At 37.2% G+C, this 18,632-nt stretch overlaps 1 protein-coding gene across 4 annotated transcripts in view; it reads left to right on the top strand.

Annotated features, from left to right (window-relative positions):
• The window catches only part of LOC149126695 (butyrophilin subfamily 1 member A1-like), a 37,648-nt gene extending 19,245 nt beyond the window's left edge, over nucleotides 1-18,403 (top strand). Inside the window, exons 4-9 of one of the 4 annotated variants that reach the window (XM_089332387.1) lie at nucleotides 5,858-5,878; nucleotides 10,274-10,294; nucleotides 12,383-12,409; nucleotides 16,271-16,297; nucleotides 17,152-17,178; nucleotides 17,351-18,403. In XM_089332387.1, coding sequence (XP_089188513.1) covers nucleotides 5,858-5,878; nucleotides 10,274-10,294; nucleotides 12,383-12,409; nucleotides 16,271-16,297; nucleotides 17,152-17,178; nucleotides 17,351-17,865 — 638 coding nt within the window. In that variant the 3' untranslated portion in view covers nucleotides 17,866-18,403. The remainder of the gene's footprint in view (nucleotides 1-5,857; nucleotides 5,879-10,273; nucleotides 10,295-12,382; nucleotides 12,410-16,270; nucleotides 16,298-17,151; nucleotides 17,179-17,350) is intronic. The other 3 variants (XM_089332388.1, XM_089332389.1, XM_089332390.1) reach the window with 3 other exon arrangements.
• Nucleotides 18,404-18,632: the final 229 nt, after the last annotated feature.

Consider the following 18,632-nt stretch of genomic DNA (forward strand, 5'->3'; position numbering starts at 1 on the left):
TCCCACCATATCCGCGCTCCCACCTACACTCCCCCCTCTCTTCCTCTCTCTCCCTTTCCCAGTCCCATTCTCCATTAAGATTCATTTTCAATTAACTTTGTACACAGATGACCGACTCTATGCTAAGTAAAGATTTCAACAATTTCACACACATGCACACACACAAAACACTGTTTGAGAACAAATATCACAGTTACCTCTCATAATACAACTCATTGAGGACAGAGGTCCTGCATGAGAAGATAGTGCACAGTTAACTACTCTTGTTAATTTAAAAATTAACACTTTCATGTATGACATCAGTGACTGGCTGAGGCTCTTGACTTGAGCTGCCTAGGCTATGGAAGCCTTTTGATTCCACAGACTCCATCAGTATTTAGACAAGGCCATAAGCAAAGTGGAATTTCTGCAGATTTTGTTTTAGGTGCTCTATTCATTCTTGCAGATCAAGAACATACAGTATTTGTCCCTTTGGGACTGGCTAATTTCACTAAGTAGGATGTTTTCCAGATTCATCCATTCTGTTGTAAATGATTGGATTTCATTTTTTTTACTGCTGTGTAGTATTCCATAGTGTACATATCCCCTAATTTCTTTCTCCAGGCTTCAGCTGATGGGCATTTAGGTTGATTACATATCTTAGCTATTATGAATTGAACTGCAATAACTTTAAATTTACAAAACAAAAATTGTATTGTACAGAGTTCAAATATACCCCACACTCATCTTCTTCTTAATACCATCTTATTTTTGTAACAGTTAAGAAAACACACCCAAATTCACTGTTACTAACATCTCATATTAGTACTGTGACAAATACTGAACCACATTCAGCTGACCCTCAAATTCCCTATATCCTTCACATTCCTTCCCTTGCAGCCTCTAATAGTCACTATTCTGTTCCCATATCAAGAAGTTTTATTGTTTTTATTATTTTCTTGTTTTAGCTCCTACATATGGGGAGAACATGTAGTATTTGTCCTTCTGTGTCTGACTTATTTTGCTTAACATGATGTCCTCCAGTTCCATCTATTTTGCTGCAAGTGATAGGATTTCACTTGTTTTGGTAGTTGAATAATACTCCATTATATGTATACATATATATGTAGAGTTTATATATATATACATATATGTGTACACATGAATACATAAAGATTATTTATTTTACATCTGTTGATGGATACTTTGGTAGATTCCTTATCTCAGTTATTATTAATAGTTCTACAATCAAAAGTGGAGCAAATATTTTCTTTCTGATATAAGGTTAATATCCAAAATATATCAGGAATTCAAAATACTCAATAACAGCAAAACAATCAAGTTGAAAAATTGGCAGAACAGAGTACCAGTTCTCAAAAGACAGAATACAAATGGCCAACATATATGATCAAATGCTCAATTTCACTAGCCATCAAAATCACAATGGGATATCACTTCATTTCAGTTAGAATAGGTAATAGCAAAAAGTCAGAGAGTAATAAATACTGGTGAGGATATGGGAAAAAGCAACTCTTACATAGTTGAAAGGAATATAAGTTAATAAAACCACTTTGGAAAACAGTACAGAGATTTCTTTTTTCCATTGTTTAAGAAATTTTTATTAAAGTAAGAATTTCCCACCCGCAAACCATCCCATCTCCTACTCCCTCTCCCATCCCATTCTTCATTAAAATTCATTTTTAATTATCTTTATATACAGAATATCAACTCTATACTGAGTAAATATTTCAACAATTTGCACCCACACAGACTCACAAAGTATAAAGTACTGTTTGAAGATTAGTTTTACTGTTAATTCTTATAGTACAACACATTAGGGACAGAGGTCCTACATGAGGAGCAAGTGCACAGTGACTCCTGTTGTTGATTTAACAAGTGAAACTCTTATTTATGATGTAGTAATCATCTGAGGCTCTAGTCATAAGCTGCCAAGGCTATGGAATCCTCTTGAGTTCACAAACTATGACCTTTTTTAGACAAGGCCATAGTCAAAGTGGAAGTTCTCTCCTCCTTTCAGAGAAAGGTACCTCCTTCTTTGATGGCCCCTTCTTTCCATTGGGATCTCACTCACAGAGTTCTTTCATTTAAGTCATTTTTTGCCATGGTGCCTTGTCTTTCCATGCCTGAGAAACTCTCATGGGCTTTTTAACCAGAACCAAATGCCTTAAGCTCTAATTCTGAGGCCGGAGTTCTGCTTAGGGCATTTGTTATTCTGAGTCTGCTGTGTGGACTGCTTCCCATGTTGGATCATTCTCTCATTTTTAATTCTATCATTTATTATTAGCCGACATGGGTCTCACTTATGTAATCCCTAAGACACTTATTCCTATCTTTATGATCAATTATGAACTTCAACTGATCATTTTAACTAGTAAGATGGCATTAGTACCTGACAACGTAATGGGATTTGGAGTCCATAGCACATTTCTAGTTTTACCCTTAGGGTAAGTTCAACTGAGCATGTGCCGGACTGTACATTTCTTCCCTCTCTTATTTCCACTCTTGTTTTTATAGGGATCTATTTTCAGTTGGATTAAAACTCCTAAGAATAATTGTGTGTTAATTAAAAAGTTCAACCAATTGTATTAAGTAGAAAAAGAAAATACTAAAAGAATAAAATAGTAAGCTGTTCCTCGACAGTCAGGACAGGGGCTGATCAAGTCATTGTTTATCATAGTTTTTTTTTTTCACTTATACAGGTTTCCTTTTAGGTGCTCAGTTGTCATCCATCAGGGAGAACATATGATATTTGTCCCTTTGGGACTGGCTTATTTCACTCAGCATGCTGTTTTCCAGATTCCTCCATTTTGTTGCAAATGACTGGATTTCATTGTTTTCTGCTGTATAGTATTCTATAGAGTACATGTCCCATAATTTCTTTATCCAGTCTTCTGTTGATGGGCAATTAGGTTGATTCCATGTCTTAGCTATTGTGAATTGAGCTGCAATAAACATTGAGGTGCAGATAAGTCTTGTATTTGCCAGTTTAATTTTCCTTCGGTAAATTCTGAGGAGTAGGATGGCTGGGTCATGTGATAGGTCTATATTCAGGTTTCTGAGGAATCTCCAGACTGACTTCCATAGTGGCTTTACCAGATTGCATTTCTACCAACAGTGAATTAGTGTGCCTTTTGCACCACATCCTTGCCAGCATGGATTGTTAGTTGATTTCTATATTTAAGCAATTCTAATCTGGTTGAAGTGAAACCTCATTGTGGTTTTGATTTGCAATTTCCAGATGGCTAGTGATCCTGAACATTTTTTCATGTGTCTGTTGGCCATTTGGAATTCCTCTTTTGAAAAATGTCTGTTTAAGTCCTATGCCTATCTCTTCAGTGGGTTGTTTGTTTTGTTGTGGTGGAGTTTTTTGATCTCTTGTAGATTCTTGTTATTAATCCTTTATCAGTTGCATAATTTGCAAATATTTTTTCCTATTGTGTTCACTTTCCTGACTGCAGTACAGAAACTTTTCAATTTGATGTAATTCCAGTTGTTAATTTTGGCTTTAACTGCCTGTGCCCCTGGGTCTTTTCTTCCAAGAAGTCTTTTCTTGCAAGGTTTCTCCGATGTTCTCTAATAATTTGGTGGTGTCTGGTTGTAGATTTAAATCTTTAATCCATGTTGAGTGGATTTTTGTGTAAGGTGTAAGGTAGGAGTCTTGCTTCATGCTTCTGCATGTGGAAATCCAGTTTTCCCAGCACCATTTGTTTAATAGACTGTCTTTGCTCCAGGAATTTGCTTTAGCTCCTTGATCAAATATAAGTTGGTTGTTGATGTTTGGATTGACTTCTGATGTTTCTATTATCTTCCATTGGTCTATCTATGGCACTGTACCAGTACCATGCTGTTTTGATTATAACTGCCCTGTAGTATGTCCTGAAATCTGGTATCTGATGCCTCCAGCTCTGTTTTTGTTGTACAAGATTGCTTTAGCTATTCGAGGTCTCCTGTGCCTCCACATGAATTTCAGCATCATTGTTTCCAGATCTGAGAAGCATGTCTTTGGTATTTTGGTTGGTATCATATTGGATCTGTAAATTGCTTTTAGCAGAAAAATGGACATTTGATTCTTCCAATCCATGAGCATGGAAGATTTTTCCATTTCTTGGTATCCTCTTCTATTTCTTTCTTTAAAGTTTTATAATTCTCTTCATAGAGATATTTTACATCCTTGGTTAAGTTTATTCCAAGGTATTTGATTTTTTTGTGGCTATTATGAATGGGATTGACCTTAGAAATTCTTTTTCAGCCATATCATTGTCTGTGTATACAAAGGCTGGTGGTTTTTGTGCATTGATTTTATATCCTGCTACTTTACCAAACTCTTCTATAAGTTCCAATAGTCTTAGTGGAGTTCTTTGGATCCCCTAAATAAAGAATCATGTCATCTGCAAAGAGGGATAGTTTGACATCTTACTTCCAAATTTGTATTCTTTGTTTAGTTTTTCTTGCCTAATAGCTCTGGCTAAAACTTCCAATACTATATTGAATAGCAATGTTGAGAATGGGCATCCCTGTCTACTATCAGATCTTAGTGGGAACGCTTCCAACATTTCCCCATTCAGTAGGATGCTGGCCATGGGTTTGTCATAAATTGCCTTGAATCTCTTCATCTTTACATACTAATATTGAGGTGTTGTTGTGTTCCTTTGGGAGATCGTGTTGTCTTCCTTATTTTGCTTCTTGTATTTCTATGTTTATTTTCAGGGATTTATGGAAAGAGTTGTTTGCTTTTTACTCTGTTGGCCTTTATCTTTGAACTATGCCTTTGTGGCTTATTGGGGTGTGTGTTCTTTCAGTGAATACTCAGAGGTGTGTGCTGGGTGTGATCAGAGAGCTCTGGTCAGTGCTCCAGGGTGGGGAGTGTTTCCAGGGTAACACTGTAGTTGAGCATGATAGATCTCTTTTTAGCAGAAAGGTGACTATGATCACCTCTGTTCATGTAATCACTCCCTCACCTCTTCTCTACCAAGGTGATCAATGTATTAATGCTATTCCACAGTGGGTGCAATATTTATCCATGCTGCCAGATGAAGTGAAGCATCTGTACAGCCCTCAGCGTGAGCATGGATCACCTTGCAGTGAACCATCCCAGGCAATCAGGGAGCTCTGAGCAAGTGGAGCCACTCACATTGATTGCCCAGAGACCCAGCTACACCCTCTCATATAGTCACAGATTTCCCAGAGCCTCAGAACACAACTCTCCCACAGTCACAGAGTGCAGAGGATTCATTGCACCCCACTAGCCTGTCCCACTGACAGAGAGGCAGACACGCCCCCTGAGCCAGCTGTCCCAGGGTGCTCCGCCTACACGATTCATGTCCTGGGCCTGTCATATGTTGAGAGACTGGAGCAGCTCACAGTCCTGCATGGGTGCCCAATTCCTTGTCTCAAAATCAGTGGGGGATGTGGATTTTTCCCTTTGGTAGAATCCCTGGGTTCCATGCATGGGCAAGTTCCTGGCCAAATGTTTCTATCTTTCTGCTGATTGCAGGGTGCATGCACCTGAGCTGTGTTGCTTTTACTGCTGACAAGATGGATAGTTGCTGGGCATGTGCATGAGGGTTTCAACAGTTGCTGTGTGTGCTCAAAATGTTGCCCCACCTCTCAGACTGTTGCCTGGAGTTTGCGTGGATGGGGGCATAGGGAGAGAGAAAAATACGCCACTTTTTAAAAACTGAATCTGCAGGTACCCTATTCCCCTCAAGGCTCATGGCTGGATTCATGCCACCCTCTCTTTCTACACTGCGTCTGTGATAACTGCTTTTTTTTTTTTTAAGATTTCATATGCTAAAGTACTCTAACTACATCCATGTTGTACCTGACATTTATATGAGTTTTCCATTTTATTTTTCAGAAGAACGTCAGAGAACATGTGGTAAATATTCCCTGACAGCCTATACTCTTGTGCCACTTTGAAATGACTGCTCTCTTGATATCTTTTACATTTATCCCCTCTTCCCTTACTTGCACCTCCTGATTCACCCTTCTCCTGAATGTCCACTCTCCACCCCCATAAGTTGACCACTGGACTTCCCCCATACTAAGTTCTCTCCATTTCTTTTTCCCTTTACTTTCCATCATTTCTCTTCCTTTTTTATTCAGCCATGCCTTCCCTTCCCTATAAACATTGATTTATCTGTGTCCAAATTCTTGACATATAAGCATATAAAACAAAGTGATATTTTGGTACTGTCATGACCAGAGACTTAGAGGCTTCTGAACTTGTATTATTTCCAGGAGCAGTAGCCCAGGACTCTCTAACTCAGGGTTGATGGTGACTTAATACAATATAGCTACCATGATAATGAGAATGAATAGCATAGATTTACCGGGAATTAAAGGCAGTATTGAAGATAAGAACCCTAGTAATAAAAGCCTAAATAACAATAACAGAAAATAAAATATTTTATTGGTAACCATAGAACTAATATTTTCTTTTCCTCAATGAAGCAAATTTCCTCCTTTCTTTATTTCATTCTGTATAGCATATTACTTGGGCAAAATTATTTTTCCAGTGCTTGCTGTGTGTGTGTGTGTGTGTGTGTGTGGCTTCCCGGTATCTTGAGTTTAAACTTTGCATTGCATTTTTCATAATTCTGAATTTTCTTAACCTTGCTTTTATAATAAGAATATTTATATTGATTTTTTCAACTTATTTTCAGTTGAACTTCAGAGAAATAATGATAAATATTTTCTGACAGTCCTTTATCCCCATATCACCTTAAAATGATTGCTTTCTTGATGTCTTTGGCTTTTCATCTCTCTTCTCCTAGGTGCCGTTCCTTAGGTCTCCATTTTCCAAACATCTACTCTATTCTTCCCTCTTTATTATTTTTTGGGTTATGAGCCTCTCCCCTATTATGTTCTCTGTTTCTTTTTCCTCATCTTTTCCAATCTTTATCATTCCTTTTTTCATTCCGTGTCATTCCTTTTCTATAATTGTTGCTTCTTTCATATTCCAAATGCTTCTGAAGTTTCATGATGATTTTGGCGAGATGATCAAAATGTTTGCAGACTGATCATATAATCCTAAAAATAATTGTGGAAAACCAAGTCTATCTCAAACAATTTAAATATTCTTTCAAATTCTTCTTCATAAATTTCTCAGTGAATTATTCAAGTTATTCTTTAAATAAAACTATCAGTCTTTTTAAAGATACTTTTATTTTACTTGAAAGTCAGAGTTACACAGAGAGCAAAGGAGAGGCAGAGAGAGAGAGAGAGAGAGAGAGAGAGAGAGAGAGAGAAATTCTTCCGTGTCTCCCACATGTGTGACGGGGCCTAAGGTCTTGGGCCAACTTCTACTGTTTTCCCAGACCATAGAAGAGAGCTGGATTGGAAGTGGAGCCACCGGGACTAAAACAGGCACCCATATGGGATTCTGGCACTGCAGGTGGCTGCTTTACCCACTACACAACAGCACTGGCCCCATTATCAGTTTTATGCACATAATATGCATGATATACATTTACATTATAATTACGATTTTCATAGCATTTTTTTAACCTTGATTTACTCGTTCAATTTTTTATAAATTTTGTATTTATACAAGTGAACATATTTCAGGTAGTTCACATATACAGATGTAGGAGCATAATGATACTTGCCTTCCATCCCTCTGTCTTTCCTCCTTTCTTATTCTTTCTCATTTAATTTTATTTCTCTGAAACACTTGAGTCAGTGACTAATATCATCTTTATTCCATTTATTTTCTTATTTTTAAATTAAGATTTGTAGGCTGAGAAATTGTGTTCTTATATATAAGTATTAGGAGTAGTAAGGACCTTAATAAAGCAATGTCAGCAGATTGTTGGGACGGCTCCTAAGGTAAATGATAAACACAGCAGAACTGTTTATCAAAGATAAAAGTTCTGTCAATTGACAACTTGATTAAATTCCAATTAATTTCATTAAATATGAAGAATTATAGACCATAATGTTTGTAAAAATATAGTTTCCAGATGTTACAGTAATTTGCTTTCTTAATGGCTCTAATATCTTCTAAGATGCCCTTGGAGGTTACCAGAGGCTGAGGAGACAAAGGGGGAAGGAGAGATGGAAAAAAGTTGATTAGTGTGTACGAGGTCATAGGTAGATAGGAGTCAGCAGTGCTGGGATGCTACTGCGCAGTAGGGTGATAACAGATAGTATTGATGTACTGTACATTTCTTTAATTTAAAACATCCAGCAGATAGACTTCAGGTGTTTTCATTAAAAAGAAAAGCTAAATGTTTGAGGATTTGAACATGCTTACCCTGATTAGACATTATACATGTATCAAAACATCACTAAGTGCCCCACAAATATGTATATTTTATATGTCTATTAACATTTTTAAAAGTCTTGATCATACTATAATGGATACTAATTATGAAAATTATATTTTACTTAAAGATATCTTGTTTCTTCTGACGTACTCAGAGAAATCTTGGAAAATTAGAATATCAAAGCCAATACACTAATACAAAGATGGCATGTGTTATAAATTATACATTACCTATAGAGGAAGGCAATGCACCGTCCCATACAAGAGGCTTCAAGAAGTTCTCATGGCTTATTTTTGAATTTTATTTATTCATTTACTTTGAAAGACAGAGAGACAGAGGGAGATTTCCAATTCTCTGCTTTATTCCCTAAAGCATACAAAAGTCAGGCTGGGCCAGGACACAGCCAGGAGACAGGAAGTCATCTGGGTCTTCCATGTGTGTAGCCAGGACTTAACCATTGAGTAATCATGACTGCTTCCTGGGGTGTGCATTAGCAGGAAGCTGGGCTCAGAAGTGGAGACAGGACTTGAACCCTTATTATATGAGATGCTGACATCCCATGCAGTGAGTTAACAACTGCTCCAAATGCACAATCGTTTTTTAACAGAAGTTTATGTATTTATTCATGTATTTGAAAGGTAGGGATGCAGAGAGAAAAACAGGAGGTATCATCTTTTAATTCCATTTTTCCACTTTTTTAAGCCCTTCCATTCATGTGTATGTGTATATAGGTATGTTTGTTGGATTAGTTGAATTACTTTAATGTTTTAATCTATCAAATAAGTATACATAAGTATAAATTTTCATCTTTCTTTCCCATCATTTAAATTCTTTTATCCAGCTTTAGCTTTTCTATATTACTTTTTAAAATTTCCTAAGCTAGAAATACGCTTCCTTGTCACTTTATTGATATGTTCATGGTTATATTTATCCTACAAATCATATTAATTCTATGCATATATCCTTTACAGTAGAAATTTAACTCATTTTCATCTTCATTTTGATTTCCCTAACATATTTGAATTTTATTTTAATTCATAACTATTAATTTTTCATTTTATGGAGTATAATGTGATGTTTTGATTCAAGTATACATTTTAGGTGAATTCAATCAGGTTAATTAATATATTTGTCATCAATTTATAATTTTTGTGGTAAGAGTATTAAAAATGTACCTTTTAGAAGAACTTTGAAATTCATATTATTAGGAATTGTGGTCACTATATAGTTTAAAATGTTGACCTCCGGTTTAACTGAAACTTTGTACATTTTGATCAACCTCTTTTCTTTACCTGTCCCTCCTTCCTCCCTCCTGCTTCTTTTTTTAAAAATTTTATTTAACGTATGTGGGGAGCAGCCCGGACTGGACTGAGTTGCTGGAATTAAGACTTATTCTATGCATCTGCTCTCCCACAATATGGCGCTGGGAGAGAAGTAAACAGCTTCCGCACAGCTGCCTCCAGTTCAACTAATAAACTGTAGGACTTGCTCCTGATTGGGGGAGAGCAGCGTACTCGGCGTATGGGCAGCCAAGTTAGGATTGGCGGAGGAGGACTATAAAGGAGGAGAGAGACGGCATGCACCAGGAACATCTATGGGGAACATCTAAGGGAACCCGTGCAGCCCCCGAGAAAGCCGGCCGGCGGTGTGCCGCTCCCCTGCGGAAGTGGGGAAAGCGGCCAGGGGGAACTGCCCTTCCACGGAGGTGGAAGGGATAGTAGCCAACCCGGGAAGAACCAGCAGCAAACCCGGGGAGGGCCGAGCAGACGAAAGAACAGCGCAGGGTCCTGTGTCATTCCTCCACGAAGAGGGGGAGCGACAAACGTATACAAATTTCATGTATTTCATATCTAAAGTTTCAGGTCACTTCAGCTTCTAGTAATAAATTTTCTACACTGTTTCTATGATGCTGTTTATTTTTTAAGATTTCACATATTAAAGTATCCTGACTACCCCCATGTTGCCCCCTGACATTTATATGAGTTTTCCATTTTATTTTTCAGAAGAACTTCAGAGAGAACTTGGTAATTTTTCTGACTTTTTCTTCCTGTTAAATTTCTTAGATTTTTTTGCCATTTCTTTTCTCTTCACATCATCTCTACTCTTCTCTGCTTTTCCTTATTGTTGATTTCAAATTGAACTATTTGTATTCTATTTGGCTTCCTGAACATTTCTCATCATGAATTTCCTTCTGATCCTCTTCCTCTCCTTCCCTTCACCCATTTTGTTTCCTATGTTATATTTTCGTCGACTTCTTCTGTCTTGAAGATAGTTGTTATATCTTCTTTATAAGGTCATGAGATGAAAGGGATAATGTCAAGAGGAATTTAGTTGTTTCCACTGAAAATTTCCTTTAATTGTGTTGTACAACACAGCTTCTGTAGTAGAGTGTTCATTCTTTTTCATATGATAATATCTTAATTCACAACTCTGGGTATAAAACTCCAAATTTGTTGAGAGACATAAGTTCCTCCTTTTATTGCCCATTTAAACAACTTGTATATACTAGTATCAAGTGTAGTCTTGAGACTTGCTAATCCATATCATTTGACCATATTTTCAAATAATCCAAGGCATGAAATATTTTTCCATTTTTTTTGCTTTCAAACTTTTATTTAATGAATATAAATTTCCAAAGTACAGCTATGGATTACAATGGCTTCCCCCCCATAACGTCCCTCCCACCCACAACCCTCCCCTTTTCCACTCCCTCTCCCCTTCCATTCACATCAAGATTCATTTTCGTTTCTCTTTATATACAGAAGATCAGTTTAGCATACATTAAGTAAAGATTTCAACAGTTTGCTCCCACACAGAAACATAAAGTGAAAAATACTGTTTGAGTACTAGTTATAGCATTATATCTCAATATACAGCACACTAAGGACAAAGATCCTACATGAGGAGTAAGTGCACAGTGACTCCTGTTGTTGACTTAACAAATTGACACTCTTGTTTTTGGCCTCAGTAATCACCCTAGGCTCTTGTCATGAGCTGCCAAGGCTATGGAAGCCCCCTGAGTTCACTGACTCTGATCATATTTAGACAAGGCCATGGTCAAAGTGGAAGTTCTCTCCTCCCTTCAGAGAAAGGTACCTCCTTCTTTGATGACCCATTCTTTCCACTGGGATCTCACTCACAGAGATCTTTCATTTAGGTTTTTTTTTTTTTTTTTCCCCAGAGTGTCTTGGCTTTCCATGCCTGAAATACTCTCATGGGCTTTTCAGCCGGATCCGCATGCCTTAAGGGCTGATTCTGAGGCCAGAGTGTTGTTTAGGACATCTGCCATTCTATGGGTCTGCTGTGTTATCTCACTTCCCATGTTGGATCATTCTCTCCCTTTTTTATTCTATCAGCTAGTATTTGCAGACACTATTCTTGTTTGTGTGATCCCTTTGGTTCTTAGTCCTATCATTATGATCAATTGTGAACAGAAATTGATCACTGGGACTAGTGAGATGGCATTGGTACATGCCACCTTGATGGGATTGAATTGGAATCCCCTGGTATGTTTCTAACTCTACCGTTTGGGGCAAGTCAGCTTGAGCATGTTCTTGTTTTTTTTTTTTTTTATTATCATGATTTTATATTTGAAACCATAGTTACTAGTAATTTTTCTTCTTTTTAGTCTACTCAGTTCTGAATTGTTCTTTCATGAACTTAGTATGCATTGTTACATAAATTCTATTGGCAATATAACTTTAAAATCTAAGGACTTGTTCTAAGAAATTTCTACAAATTTTAGTGCCGCATTATAAGAATTAAAAGAGGTCTCAAAAAGTTTGCAGCAAATGTGAATTATGAAATAAACTATAGATACATGTCAAAGATTTCACACCAAAATAAACCTTATCTTTTAATTCCATTTCATACAAGATTTCTGAAGCCCCTTGTATTTAACGATTTAGACCTTAGATAGTTTTCTTCCAATTGGTGTGAAGTGTTTGGTTGGAATGTACTTTAGAGTTTTCTTTTACTGCTAATGAAGTGAATATGTTGTGTCCAATGTTGCAGGTATGAACACTGGCAGATATATGGTTTGAATTGTGTAGTCTTTTTAAATCTTAACAAACCCATCTCACAAAGATATGTTTTGTATATTTTTCTCCTAGGTAGGAGGAGGGCTCAATATAAGATTGGTAAGTAATTTTTATCTCTTGGAAAACTTCATTCTTATATCTTACACGGTTCAGTTCATATCTGAGTCATTTAGCAATTATAAGATGCATGTTGATATAGCTTTTCTCAGATACAAGTAGGCTCAATTCAAGTTCAGTGAATAATCATTTCCTCTCTCAAAAATTCTGTTTTTCTGTCTTTTTGGATTTAACCCCTATAGTAATTGGTTAGTATACAGAAATGCAACAAAAATTCCCTATTTGGCAAAGAAGGGTTTGGGGCATTATTTTTCTGAAGTACAATCTGAAAATGTTTCAACAATGGGGTGAAAGTTATATTTTTTAATGTTATAAGCTTTATATTTTTTTACGAGTTTTTTTTGACAGGCAGAGTGGAAAGTGAGAGAGAGAGAGAGAGAGAGAGAGAGACAGAGAGAAAGGTCTTCCTTTGTTGTTGGTTTACCCTCCAATGGCCACCGCGGCCGGTGCGCTGTGGCTGGCGCATCGCGCTGATGGGAAGCCAGGAGCCAGGTGCCTCTCCTGGTCTCCCATGAGGGTGCAGGGCCCAAGGACTTGGGCCTTCCTCCATGGCACTCCCGGGCCATAGCAGAGAGCTGGCCTGGAAGAGGGGCAATCGGGACTAAGATATTATTTTTTTTAAAAAAGTTAAAAACTGTTTAAATTTAAGAAGTTTTTTCAAAGATTTATTTGTTTATTTGAGAGGTAGAGTTAGAGTGTGGTTCATTCCTCAAATGGCTGCAATGGCCAGAGCTGAGCTGATTTGAAGCCAGGAGCCAGGAGCTTCTTCCAGGTCTCCTACAAGGGTGCAGAGGCTCAAGCTGTTGTGCCATCTTTCACTGATTTCCCTGGCCATTAGCAAGACCTGGATAAGAAGAGGAGCAGCCTGGACTGGAACAGGTGCCTATATGGGATGCCAGCACTGCAGGTGGAGGCTTAGCCCACTATGCCACAGGGCTGGCTCCCAGAGAGTTTTAAATTTACAATACAAAAATGTGTAGTATGGAGTTCATATATACCCTACATGCATCTTCCCCTTATTACCATCTTATATTTACATATTTGTCACAGTTAAGAAACCACACCCAAATTCCTTTAGTATTGTGACAGTTAATGAACCACACCCTGCTGACCCTAATGTTTTAACCAAGTTTCCTCTGTCCTTACCACCCCTTTACTTCCAGCCTCTAGTAGTCACTATTCTGTTCCCATACTGAGCTTTTGTTGTTATTGCTGTTGTTTTCTTGTTTTAGCCACTACATACAGTGTAGAACATGCAGTATTTGTCCTTCTGTGCCTGGCTTATTTTGCTTAACATGATGATCTCCCTTTCATCTATCTTGCTGCAACTGATAAAATTTCATTTGTCTTGGTAGTTGAATAATATTGCATTGTTTGTATATATAAACATATACATATGTATACATGCATACATAAATATTCTTTATTCATGTATGCCTTGATAGATTCCTTTTCCCAGTTATTATTAACAGTGCCACAATAAAAAAGTGAAGCAAATATCTCCTTTCTGAAATAAGATTAATATCCAAAATATATCAGGAACTCAAAAAATTCAAAAACAGAAAACCAGTCCAGTGGAAAAATTGGCAGAAGATCAGAATAGACAGTTCTCAAAAGACTAAATACAAATGGTCAACAATGTATGAACAATGCTCAATTTTACTAGCCTTCAAAATCATAATGTCACTTCACTCCAGTTAAAATAGCTAATATCAAAAAGAGAGTTAAAATACTAGTGAGGATATGGGAAAGAGAGATTCTTACATAGTTGATGGACATATAAATTACTAAATAAACTGTGGAAAACAGTACAAAGAATTCTTTTTTTCCACCATTAAGGAAGTTTTATTAAAATAAGAATTTTATAATCCAAATCCTGCCTCAGAATCAACCCTTGGGACATTCGGATCTGACTAAAAGGTCCATGAGAGTCTCACAGGCATGGAAAGCCATGACACGGTGGCAAAAAACAATCTAAATGAAAGATCCTGGTGAATAAGACCCCAGCAGAAGGAACAGGCCATCAAGGAGAGAGGCACCTTTCTCTGAAGGGAGGAAGGAACCTCCACTGTGATATGGCCTTGACTAAACAAGTTCAGAGTCAGTGAACTCAAGGGGCTTCCATAGCCTAGACAGCTCATAGCAAGAGTCTCGGGTGATTGCTGACATCATGAATAAGAGTGCCAATTGTTAAATCAACAACGGGAGTCACTGGGTACATGCTCCCCACGTAGGATCTCTGTCCTTAATGTGTTTTACTATGAAACTTAAAACCAACACTACTAGTTGAACAATACCCTATACCTTGTGCGGTTGTGTGAGTGCAGCCTGTTGAAATCCTTGCTTAGTAAATACTAAGTTGATCTTCAGTATATGAAGGTAATTGAAAATGAAACTCGATGAAGGGCGGGATGGGAGTGGGAGTGGAAGAGGGGAGGGCCATGGGAGGGAGGGAGGTTGGGGGGGGAAGCCACAACAGTACAAAAGTTGCACTTTGTAAATTCACATTTATTAAATAAAAAAGTATATAACAAACAAAAAAAAAGAAAAAGAAAAAAAGAACTTAATACTTTACCCTTTTAGTATTTTTTTATGTTCTCCTTAAAACTATTGGTTGAACTCTGTAATTAATACACAATTACTCTTAGGTGTTTAATTAATGCTATAACCAGTACTCAAATAGTATTTTACACTTTGTGTTTCTGTGTGGGTGCAAACTGTGGAAATCTTTACTTAATATATGCTAAATTGATCTTCTTTATATAAAGACAATTGAAAATTAATTTTGATGTGAATGGAAGGGGAGAGTGGGAGAGGGGAGCGTTGTGGGTGGGAGGGAAGTTATGGGGGGGAAGCTATTGTAATCCATAAGCTGTACTTTGGAAATTTATGTTCATTAAATAAAATTTAAAAAATCCAAAAAAAATCCAAATTATATTTCCTTGCCCAATCATCATTTCTGTTCCTTAAAAAAGCTGACTTTCTGTGCTATTCTACAGTAAAAGAATTAAAAAATTAAAGAATGGAATGCTTTACATTTTGTATTTTGCTGAAAAGTCTTTTTCCAGAGTTTATAAAACATTAATTTGTCTTTATATTTTACTATTTTTGTTGTTTTGTTGTTATTGTAGCTTTAATCTAAGACTAGCATTATGCTTGCTAGATCTGGCAATTGCTTGTTAACACAGAGTTCAAAATTTCTTCCCCTTTTTAACTGTATTTTATATTTTGCAATATTTTTCCAAAAATATTTAAGTTTTTGATGTTTAGGTATCTTTCTCTGGTGGTGCATGAGTTACTTTTATGGTCCCTGATCAGTTCTAAGCAGTTGGAACACCACTGGCACTGTTTCAGTTGGAGGGCTTGTGGTACAGCTGTAGCTTCATCAGCTTAGCTACAGAGAGACCCTGGAGACTCAAGCATATGGAAGAGGTTCTGAATTATTACTCTCCAACAGCATGCCAGTGATTTTACTAGCAAGAGTAGAGTGTATGGCTTTAGAGCTGCCATTTGATCCAGCAATCACACTACTGGGTGTATTTCCAAAAGATTCAGCATTCTTTATGCCCTTCTTTATAACCATTGCTCTTTCTTCTTTCATTCATTTCATGCTCCCACCTTCACACTCCACCTTTTTATTGCTTTTATTTTTCTACATTATCTTCACTTGATCATTTTTATCATCATGTCTTTGAATTTTGAAATATAAGGATATAGGCTAAAAAAAGAAAGGACAAAAGATGTACAGGAGGAGATGAGAGAAAAATACAGGGAGATATGAGAAAGGCAATAAGAGAAGACGCAGAAGGAAAAAAAAATGTTTCCTGGTTTCTTTTCTTGCAGACTGGAAGAAAGCAGCATTATACCCTGGTGAGTGACCTGGTTTCTAAAAACAACCTATTATTGAAAATATTATAAATGAACATTTTTGATGTAAAAAACATTACAAAGTAAAAGAAATCCAAAGCATACCTCTCATAAAAATAACATACTGCACATTGGGGTGGGTATTTTGGCACAGAGGATAAGCTACTGTTTGGGATACCTGCATCTCATATTAGAGTGATAATATGATTTCAAGTTACTCTGCTTCCAATCCAGCTTCCTACTGATGCATCTGAGAAGTGAGCAGGTGATGGCCCAAGTACTTGGTTCCCCACTATCCACGTGGGAGACTTGGATGGAGTTCTGGGCTCCTGATTTTAGTCTAGCCCAGCCTCACTATTGCAGTAAATAAATGAGTCTCTCTGTCTCCTTCCCTTTCTCTCTCTCCATCTCTCTCCTCAACCCCCTTCATTTTACCTTTCAAATACACTTAAAATCTTAACACATAATGTGGTTAAAACATTAAATTTTAATATTTTAAATTTGTGTATCACCTTAGGTTTTGAGGAAAGATAGAGTGATAATTCTATATTAAAATTTGAAGAAACAAAGCAAAACATAAGTTGTCAAGCCAAATTCACATATGCCCTAATTCCTCTCCAACATCTAAATAGGTCAAACATTGTTATTTTATAGAATTTTCTAATGAGAGCATTGACATTGGTCAGGTCTTCAAGTCTGACATAATTTGGGAGGCTATACAATGAAGGGCAAGGATATGTAAGAGAATTTTCTTTAGTTGCTGTTATTTTAAAGAAAACCTTGGGAATTTATACTCTGAATGATCAGGTAGCTTTCTTTCTCAGATGGTGGGTTCTCATGTTGATATATTTTTGCAGATTGGAGGAAAGAAGAGTTCCAGGCTGGTGAGTCCATGATGGTGTGGCAGGGATCCTGTTCTTTTTGTGTAGTCTCACACAAAGATGGGCACAAGTTAGCAGAATTCACCTAGGGTCAGAAGCTCACACAGAATAGCTTCTCTGGCCCAGGACTACTGAGACCTTCCCTAGAGTGATGATAGTCCTCTTATCTTTGCAGTAAAAGTGACCCTGGATGCAGAAACTGCCCATCCTTCCCTCTTCCTGTCTGAACAGAGACGTGTAACCTGGCAAGAAGAGAGGCAAGATCTTCCTGACTGCCTACAGAGATTTGATTCCCTTCCCTGTGTGCTGGGTCAGCTGAGTGTCACCTCGGGGAGATACTACTGGGAGGTAGATATTGGGGACACAATTTCCTGTGATCTGGGAATATGTAGGGACAATGTAACAAGGAAGGGGCAAGTCACAATATCCCCACAAAATGGTTTCTGGGCCATCAGGCTTTATGAGGAGGAGTACTGGGCTCTCACTTCCCCAGAAACTCGTCTTACTCTGAGAGAGTCCCCCCATAGGGTAGGAATATTCCTGGATTATGAAGATGGAGATGTGTCATTCTATAACATGACAGACGAATTTCATATTATCAGCTTTACCCAGGAGACATTCCAAGGTGGGTTAAGACCTTTCTTCAGGCTTTGGAACTCTGACTCAGGCACCTTGACCATTGTCCACTGAAGGAGAACAGAGTGATGTTGTAATTCAGAAGTGTACCCTTATCTCAAAATGATGACTTTAAGTCCTAATGTTGATTTCAATTCTACCTAATCACCCAGAAATTGCTTTTCTCTTTCTCCTTATGGGGTCATTGTCAAAATGAAGTTGTGTGGCACAGATTTCTTATCATGCTTTATACTCACTTTTCTTCTTCATTATTAATAGACCTCTTGACCTATGACAGCCTGGTTTAAAGATTAGATTCCCTAGCACCTTCTGCATGTGACTAGATGCTGGCCAGTATAATACATGTTGGATTGTGCAGTGTAACTTCTGAGATTTGTGTTAAATGGAAATTATATGTCCTTCATTCTTTCCTGTTCAGTTTTTCTGTTGGATAGATATGACATTGTTGATGCAACTTGAAGAACATTTTTGAATATGTAATAAGACATAGATAACATAAATGACATTATGAGTTGAAATTTTTGATGAATTATTTTAACCACTCTTTTTTAACTCCAGAATTCTTTCGTTTTAAAATAAACCTTTATATCATTAAGCCACTTGTATATTTTTGTGTGTCTTATTATGAGGTCTGATTCTAACTGATGTGCACTCCTTTTCAGAATGCCAGCAGACATCCACAGTTGAATATTCACGTGAAACAGAAGGTTTAACATCCTGACTTGCATATTTAGCTCTTTCTACTCCTCTAGTGCTTCAGTCCCATTGGACTCTCATTTTTTTCCTGGTATATCAGTCTCTCCTGACTTCAGTTCTCATCC

The sequence above is a fragment of the Oryctolagus cuniculus genome, chromosome 5 (genome assembly GCF_051225735.1).
Source record: "Oryctolagus cuniculus isolate XC-2025 breed Fujian yellow rabbit chromosome 5, ASM5122573v1, whole genome shotgun sequence".
NCBI classification, from domain to species: domain Eukaryota; kingdom Metazoa; phylum Chordata; class Mammalia; order Lagomorpha; family Leporidae; genus Oryctolagus; species Oryctolagus cuniculus.